This window comes from Barbatula barbatula (assembly GCF_947034865.1).
Source record: "Barbatula barbatula genome assembly, chromosome: 19".
Taxonomy (NCBI): domain Eukaryota; kingdom Metazoa; phylum Chordata; class Actinopteri; order Cypriniformes; family Nemacheilidae; genus Barbatula; species Barbatula barbatula.
In genome coordinates this window covers 12,220,460-12,228,989 of record NC_136782.1, presented here as the reverse complement: position 1 = coordinate 12,228,989, position 8,530 = coordinate 12,220,460, and the positions used below count along the sequence as shown (strand labels likewise).

At 38.7% G+C, this 8,530-nt stretch overlaps 1 protein-coding gene across 4 annotated transcripts; it reads left to right on the top strand.

Moving 5' to 3' along the window:
* The first annotated feature begins 582 nt into the window (after positions 1-582).
* Positions 583-7,560, top strand: tbcela (tubulin folding cofactor E-like a). Of its 4 annotated transcripts, none has more exons than XM_079481281.1 (10): positions 583-762; positions 1,118-1,203; positions 1,298-1,335; positions 1,903-2,075; positions 2,163-2,302; positions 2,422-2,603; positions 4,445-4,701; positions 4,824-4,950; positions 5,815-5,931; positions 6,052-7,560. In XM_079481281.1, the coding sequence occupies exons 4-10, from the start codon at positions 1,919-1,921 to the stop codon at positions 6,368-6,370; spliced, it is 1,299 nt and encodes a 432-aa protein (XP_079337407.1). In that variant the 5' UTR covers positions 583-762; positions 1,118-1,203; positions 1,298-1,335; positions 1,903-1,918; the 3' UTR covers positions 6,371-7,560. The 4 variants fall into 4 exon arrangements, with proteins under 4 accessions (XP_079337407.1, XP_079337406.1, XP_079337408.1 ...); XM_079481280.1 differs by having other exon boundaries at positions 1,877-2,075; XM_079481282.1 differs by lacking the exon at positions 1,298-1,335 and having other exon boundaries at positions 591-762; positions 1,877-2,075.
* Positions 7,561-8,530: the final 970 nt, after the last annotated feature.

Here is an 8,530-nt window from a genome sequence, read left to right as displayed (position 1 = left end):
CATAGCTTAGTAGTACTTGTAGTACCATTGTTTATTGAATCAAATATAGCCTACATAAAAATTAAAATAATTTGATATTTGAGTGTAGTTATTCACGCAGGTGCTGCTAAAGAGATACCTCACTCAAAAAAGAAAATTCTGTCATCATTTACTCACCTTCCAGTTCTTCCAAATCTGTATCAATGAAAGATATTTGGAAGAATGCTTATTACCAGGCTGAGTTTGACGAACCCGCCATTGACAACCATAGTAGGAAAAATACAATAGTAGTCAAAAGTGCCCCAGAACTGTCCTACATTCTTCAAAATGTCTTCTTTTGAGTTCAACAGAACAAAATGTATGATAAAGTCGTTTTTCCTACTATTTGAGTTAATGGGGTGCAAAATCTTTCTGGTTCATCAGAACAAAGACATTTATACAGATTTGGAAACCAGAAGGTGAGTTGATCATGACAGAATTTTCATTTTCGAGATAAGTATCCCTGTTATGTCTGTTGTTCCGCAATCCGCCATCGAGGGCGCCCGAGAGACGTTTCGCTTGAACGGAACGGGCCAATCCCGACCGTCCAGTCGAAGTGACGTCATTTCCGTGACAATCGGGTCACCGAGCGTCACAGATTTATCAACAACAACAACAAGAGCGACGCGCGGAACTGCTCACAGGTCAAAGTGCGAAACTCAAACTAAAACGATATGTGTCAACTGACTGTCTGTGAATGACAGCTTCCTTTCACCAGTCTCCACGAGGAGCTGCTCATTCAATGTAAGATATCCTTACTTGTCATGATGCACGGATGTTGTCTTCTCAGGCTAGCTACAGTACATTTTAGCCCAAATAATGTAAAGTTAGTGCATTAGATTTTGATCATTATTCGTAAACATTTACGGACAAAATAATTTCCTTTTCCCGTAATTATACATGTTGGTGACACTTCTTTTGGTGCTGTCAGTGTCAGCTATCTGATGTGCGTCTTGAAGTAAATCCGATAATGATTTAGCCACAGTATTCATTGCGATCTGGGTCCTTCACCTGTGTCAGGTTTTTTTAAGGTGGTAACTATGCGATAATAAGTTGATTTTACAGTGCTGTCATTTGACCTGGTGTTTCATGTCTGCAGCTGCTGCTGTGTTTCTAGAAAAGCGACGCTTGGACACTGAACTGGGACAAGTCACTATCTATCTGCTAGTGTGCGGCCACCGGAGGGTAAATGACATTCCTTGCTTTTATACTGTATACATGAAGCTTAATGGTTAAATAACTTACTGCAGTAAAACACACTCTATTTGATATTACACAGCTGTAACTGTGGGCCTGCGAAGACAAAAATCACAGCAGGTGGGAGTAACTAAAACTTATACTATCAGCCTTTATACTGACTTTTATACTGTTTTACTTGGGTAAACCAAGAGACCGTTTTAACCACGGTTGGAATGGTTACAGTTATCCACGTGAGCCTTGTACGGCACGGCATGATAACAAACTATTATCAGCTCTGAAGTTTTGGCACGCTTGTGCTAATAGAATGTGTGCAGAGGCGTTATAGCTCAGTCTCTTATTACCAAGGCAGCACGTGACGTCTTTGTTTTTACATTCTAAAGATTTCCGGTATCAGCCCTGCAGTGAAACCAATTTACATACCGGCTGGCACAGATCAGCACGAGGTGGAACGATTAAGCAATGAGAAAGATTCTGTGCTATGGTCTAAAAGTACTCCCGAGTCCACGTTGTAACAAGCTTTATTTTAATGTGAAACTTAGTGTTGTTTGGTTACCAATGTTCTTCAAAATATCTTCTTTTGTGTTCTGCAGAAGAAAGAAAGTTGTGCAGGTTTGGAAGGTGTAAATGATGACTTTTTTTGGGTGAACTTTCCCTTTAGGTTTTTTGATAACTTTCCATCCATAGCTGCAGAAGGTGTGAGATGTGGGCCAGTGCAATGGAAGCCTCTCAGATTGAAGGGCGCACTTTTATGGAGGTTATCAGTGAAAAATACAGCCCAGAGAACTTCCCCTGCCGTCGAGGTCCAGGCATGGGGGTGGTGGTTGTGCCATCAGGGCAACAAGGATCACCAATGAAAGGTGAGGAAAGCATTTCTGAAAGGTTGCTTTGGTAACTGCTGTTAATGTGTTTCATGGTTCAGTGGTTGTGTGGCAATTTTGCCTTAGACCGTCTGAACCTGCCCAGTGTGTTGGTCTTGAACGGGTGTGGAATCAGTCACGCGGGGCACGAGGGAGAAATCGCGGCCTTCTGTGCTCACGTGGTCGAACTTGATTTGTCCCACAACAAGCTCCAGGACTGGCATGAAGTGAGTTCATCCTTGATGAGCGAACCCAGACCTCAATGTCCCTTGATATGATATATTTTTTTCATATATAGATTGAAATGTCTGAATTTTCTTTTTGCAATTTCTTGGAACTTTTTCAGATCACCAAAATTGTTTCTAACATCCCAAACCTGGAGTTCCTGAACCTCACCTCTAACCAGCTGAGGGATGCAGTCCTGGAGCCAGACTGCGCTAAGGCCTTCTCCAGCATCCGGCGTCTAGTTCTTAACAATACTCAAGTGTCCTGGGACACAGTGCACACTTTCACACGAGGGATGCCCGAGTGAGTGATGCTTCATATTAAAACAAACACTTTCTGATGATATTTTTGAAAAATGTGGACTGATACAGAGAGCGACGATCAGCTTGTGTGGTATTGATTTGCTGTATCTATTCTGAGATGTCTAGACTGCTCTGGATATCATGTTAGCCACTTTCCTTTTACTTTTTTTATAAATAATTTTATTAGATTTTTAAACCGTACTTTTTTTTCATGCAGCATACTTCATACTTTACCTAATTAGAGTATTTTATCATTACTATCCATTTAAGCCCTTTCGTCACTATACTGTTCAAAGCTGATCCTTTATTATTTAGATGAAATAAATGTTTAGTTCATCCAGCAGATTTCTAAAAATACTTGTCATATGATATCTCTAAGTTTTACAGACACTGTTAAAAACAGTCTAATGAATGTTAGAGAATGGTCACCTAGATCATGTTGTGATTTGTCTCTCATTTAATTTTGTTGCCCTCTTTGTTTTCTGTATGTTTCTGTGTTCTTTTTAGGGCTGCAACATATATGGAAATTATCGAAAAATGTATATATCCTGTGTTATAGTCAAGACCAGCTCATTCGAGTCCAAGTATGTCCAAGTCCACTTAAGGTTGGGTCTCAGACAAAACCTAAAATAATCCTGAAAAACCAACAAAAGCCAAGGCTGTACTATATGTAAGGAATAATTAAAAACTAACCAGTACTAGGATATCAGTGTTTATTAATTCATTTTGTTTTTATATTTAGTTGTTTTATTTATTAGATTTCATATCTAGTATATTTCTATACTGTTTTTGAAAAGCTTTGTTTGCTCATTAACGGTAAAGTTTGACATTATAAACATCAGATCAAGAGCAGGGTGCTGTGTGAGGTGATGGCCTGTAGGCTACACTATAGCTTTTCTGTTATTTACATTTGGCGAAGTGATATGGAACTCTAATGCAGTCGGCAGACCTGGAACACCTTCCTTAGGTGTGCATTTACTGAAAGTTAATACCCATAGAACGTTTGTCAACCAATCAGATTGAAGCATTCAACAGCCCGTGCTATAAAATGTATATAATGTACTGTAGTTGATGTACGGAGCTTGGTGCCAATATAACCAAACAATTAAACTTATTCTCACATACTTCTAGGTTTTTCTTAGACTCAACCTTATGTGGTCTCGACTACAACACTGTGCACATCGCAGTGGATTGGTCCCCATTGAAATCCATTGCATGAAGACAAAAAACAACCTTATTTTGTGTTCCACAGAAGCAAGAGTCACATACAGGTTTGAAAGAACAAATAATGACAGAGGTTTTATTTTTAGGTGAACCATCTTTATGACACTACAACAATTTAGTTTAGTCAAAGTTTTAGGTCGATGCAAACAGCAGAGAGCGCGCCGTTAGTTGGGATGCGTGTGTGTGCGCCTGCTCGTGTTTTGAGTGTTTCTGAGAATTTATTTGAAAAAAAACATAAAAAATATGTTTTCTTTCTGAAAAGAAGGAATCTCTTCAACTTCTAAAATTTAACATGCTTTACTGGTGTATTGATTTCTTCTTTTCCCAGAAAAAATGTAAACATGTACGTTGGTTTTATAAGTTTAAGAATATTTATATGTAATGTAATTTTAATCGATTTGCAAACCTAAACATTATCATATTGCAATATTTAGCAAGTTTTCGTAAAGCATCACTTCTTTCTTCATGCAACCCAGGTCATTTTAAAGATAAACTGTTTCTTTTCAAAGAGCTTTTGAGGAAAAGCAAGACTGCCTATCCTGGAAACATAGAGTTCTACCACAGTAGGTGCCGGTGTGGTGCGTGAGGGCTCTAGTAATCTGAATCTGTTTTGTTCAGGTTAGAGGAATTGTTCCTGTGCCTTAATGAGTACACCACTGTGACACCTTTCCCCATGCCCTGCTCCACACTGCGTCTGCTCCACATCACAGACAACAGCCTGCAGGAGTGGAAGGAGGTGCGAAAGTTGGGCTCCATGTTCCCTGCTCTGGACACTCTAATCATGGCCAACAATAATCTGAGCTCCATTGACGATACTGGAGAAATCCTTCTCCGGCTCTTTCCTAACCTACGAACCATCAATCTGCATAACTCCGGTATAGGGTTGTACTGTGTTGAAATGATTTCAAAATGTTAGTCATTTGTATAATTGTCTAAAGACAAGTATTGCAGTTACGTGAAACCCCAAAATGTTTTTCGGTTCATTTGTGTGAGTCAGGGCTTAATCGGTGGGAGGACATCGAGAAGCTAAACTGTCTGCCCAAACTGGAGGAGGTGAGGTTGCAAGGTATTCCTCTGCTGCAGGCCTACACAAGTGCAGAGCGTCGCAGTTTAGTGCTAGCCCAGTAAGTACAAGAGATCTCATTAGACCTAAACCTCAGGCACACCATAAACCTAAAGGTCCAGTGTGTTCTTTTTTAAGGGATCTATAGGCCCTTTTCACATGACGTCATGCAGCTTCCATTCTGCCGTGAAGTGGTGTATTGGTACTTCCGCTAGCGTTTACCAGCTCCCACAAATACGGCTAGATGATGTACAACATCTTGCAGACAAATTTTAGCTTACGACAAGATCAAAGCTAGTTAAAGGACACAAATTCTTCGTTGAACAGTCCCTGTTGATTATGAAAGTGTTTTGTTTTCTCAGCGAAGGTGCTAGGATAAGTTCTTGAATACATATTTTGTCAGTTTTACTGTCAACGGGAGTTCTTCTTGTTTCTTGCAAGACGGATGTTATGATACACTGCGAAAGGCGGAAGTTAAGTTACGTATTCTTGAAAAGGGCCTATTGACAGAAATGCAGTATAATATACATAACTATGTCTTCAGAGTTGTATAAAGATCTTACATAATGAAGCTTTATGGGTTTTTTTACCTTAGAATTAGCTATTTCTATCTACATACACTGCGGGCCCCTTGCATGGAATTCACCATGTTGATCCTACAGTAGTAACTAAATGGACAAACTGCTCCACAGAGCATGTTTCATGAATACATTATCTCCTTCAGCAAAGAATCGAAAACATGATGACATCTTAGCCTCATATCAGCCACCAAAGTTTTTCAAGAGGGAGGGGTGGAGTGAGCCGTTGGTTGCAATTCTCAACCTTACCACTAGATGTCGATTTCACACACTTGACCTTTAAAGTAATGTCGTAGTTAAAGTAACTGTTGATAAGCAGATCACTAATCCCAGTTTGCCCATCGCAGGCTCCCTTCAGTGACCTGCCTGAATGGGAGTGTTGTGACTGACGGAGAGAGAGAAGACGCTGAGAGATTCTTTATCCGTTATCATTTAGATCATTCAGAGGAAGAGCTGCCCCACAGGTACGGTTTCAATATGAATACATTTTGCACAGCTGTTTCTGTAGCACCCCAAAGTCCTTAGGTTTGATTATCAGGAAATGTGTACTTTTATAATGCATAAATGTACATTTTGTTTTGGAGGTATCACTGCTTGGTGACCAAGTACGGGAAACTGGCTCCTCTGGCTGAGATTGACCTGCGTCCACGTTGCCATGCAAAGGTTGAGGTGCGTTATGAAGACAAAGTGGAGCAGGTGAACATCCGGCTAGACCAGACTGTGGTCCAGCTGAAGAAACAGCTGAAGAATGTAGTGCAGCTCTCCACAAGCAAAATGCGCCTTTATTACATTGACAAGTGCTCTGCCTTTGGGCCAGATGAGTTAAAATACAGTGCGCGAGCTTTGCATTCTTATAGCATTCAAGATGGGGACGAGATCCTGGTGGTGGCCAAAACAAAGTAGCTGTTGTGCCCCAGGATTGTGATTTCTGTATTTAAATGACCAAATACTCTTTGAACTAGTGCCTGATTTTCAGGGAACAAATACGGGCTCATCAGATTTGCGGGGGCGTCAAGGACGATTCAAGCGGCACTTCTCATTTCACGTCACTACACAGTCACCCAAAACACCATGACTCGTGTGCACTTTTATTTCAGTTTAATAATGGTTTCCCGTCCGTCGCTGAATATTTGTTTCTTTGAGAATAAAGCACAGAAGAGGGCTCCGGTAGCCTACAATGTGCATTTCGATCAAGACAATCACCTATAGATTAAATCCAATGACTGAAATATCAAATTGAATGAATATATATTGCACTGCACTGATGTCTTAAAAAGAAGCCATGGATATGTCCATTGCTTGCTGATGTGTGCCATACGCTTTGTCAGCCATTAAATTCGTCTCTCAGGCCTTATATATTTTATGGGCACTGCTCGCTTCACTTAAGTAAAGATTTGGCAAGGATCTCATTAACAGTCCAGTTCATTTGATCTATCTGATTGATACTAGAAGAAAATTGCAGTGTTGCATGCTTTGTGTTTCCTTATGATTATTTTTAAGAAACATTTATTTGTGCAGTATTTTTATTTATTGATTCACTGAGTGGTGTTCAAAATAAAACAAAACAAAGCAGTAGCAAATCAGTTACGGTGTATGACCGTATTTAGCCAGTATACCATAACCAGGGGTTGTGGCTCCTGTGTTCATTTTTAAGACCTTATCGACTTGAATTGTAAGTTCAAATGAGCAATGTCAGACTGTGCAGATTATGTCAGTGTCAGACAGCAAGCTGATTCAAATTATTTATCAAGGTTTATTTCTGTGATCAGATATACCGTCTCATTTTCTTGTCATGCCTGGAACTGGCTAAAACACAAGAATTTATTGCAGTCAAAATTATGGAAAAAAGGCCTGTTCACACCATGTAACATGATTTCTGACAAGAAGGATTTCGTGATTTAAAAAGTATTGCTAGTAAATTAAATTGTTTTTATGTGCTGAATACAAATATATACTGTAGTGTAAAGTAAGATTTTACTGTGAATGTTTTAATTGCTCTGTAACAAACTAAAGGCTAAAATATTTAACGTTAATAAATGCCTGGACGAAATCTAAATGATGTTGCTGTCGTTTTCAGATTTTGGCTTTTTCACTTTCAATTAATCAAGACTTATAACCAAATGGTGAAATGTGTAGATAGTCAGATATTTATCAATGGCTTATAAGCATACCTTGTATAACTACAGAAATGGCATGTAAATGATTACACAATCACTAGCCGAATTAGAGGTGTTCTGTTTGGTTTCAAATACCTTGCACTTGCACTAGGTTTCAATTATTGTTTCACTAGGAAAATAAAGATTGTCAGATATATATGATATATAAAGTAATAGATATAATCCTCTATGCCTTTTACGTGCATTCCTTTTGCCTTCACCTGCTACCCTTGGTCTAACATTGAAGCAGTATGAAGCATTGAGAATTCCCTTTTAGACTATCAATATTTTATGTTCTGTCCCCACATAGGACATGCTACTGATAATAGCATTTCGCGTTTGCATAATAATTTCATTAGAAAATATGTGCATTATTAATATTCTTTATGAATTTAGTATTTTGAAGGTGATGTCACTGACAAAAATTGTAAGATGCAATTTAATTGTGTTTTGAAATCATCTGAAGTGTATGCAGGATGTTAACTTATATTTTGCTCTGTTTGTGAGAATTTATTATATTGTTAACAAATTGTATTTCTCCTTCTTTCTTTCCTCTCTTGTTTTACATTTTCACTACATTGTCGTTATGTTTACTTGGATGACACTATCATGACGGGCGTGTAAAAAGGCTTTTAAACATCATATGGATGATAAATGTGAGAGTAATTTATGGAATGGATGCGTTATGCCTGTTATGGTCACTGAAATACTTTACAATTGCACAGTCACACCATAAATGTGTTAAAAATTTAAGTCATATTTGACTGATTTATACCATTGTTTTCCCCACATGTGTGCTGATGTGTATCAGTTGAACGGAGTGGCTCGAAAGGACAATAAATTTTATTGACGGTCATCATTTTGTGTTTTCTTGTTTCAGCTTTTACATCTTCGGTATATTCCTATT

What these genes read in the sequence shown, in the direction of transcription:
- tbcela (XM_079481281.1), top strand. Translation starts at nt 1,919, where the DNA reads ATGTGGGCCAGTGCAATGGAAGCCTCTCAGATTGAAGGGCGCACTTTT. An exon ending in AGCTCCAGGACTGGCATGAA is followed by an intron (nt 2,303 to 2,421) that starts GTGAGTTCATCC and finishes GAACTTTTTCAG; the next exon opens with ATCACCAAAATTGTTTCTAA. An exon ending in CATCAATCTGCATAACTCCG is followed by an intron (nt 4,702 to 4,823) that starts GTATAGGGTTGT and finishes TGTGTGAGTCAG; the next exon opens with GGCTTAATCGGTGGGAGGAC.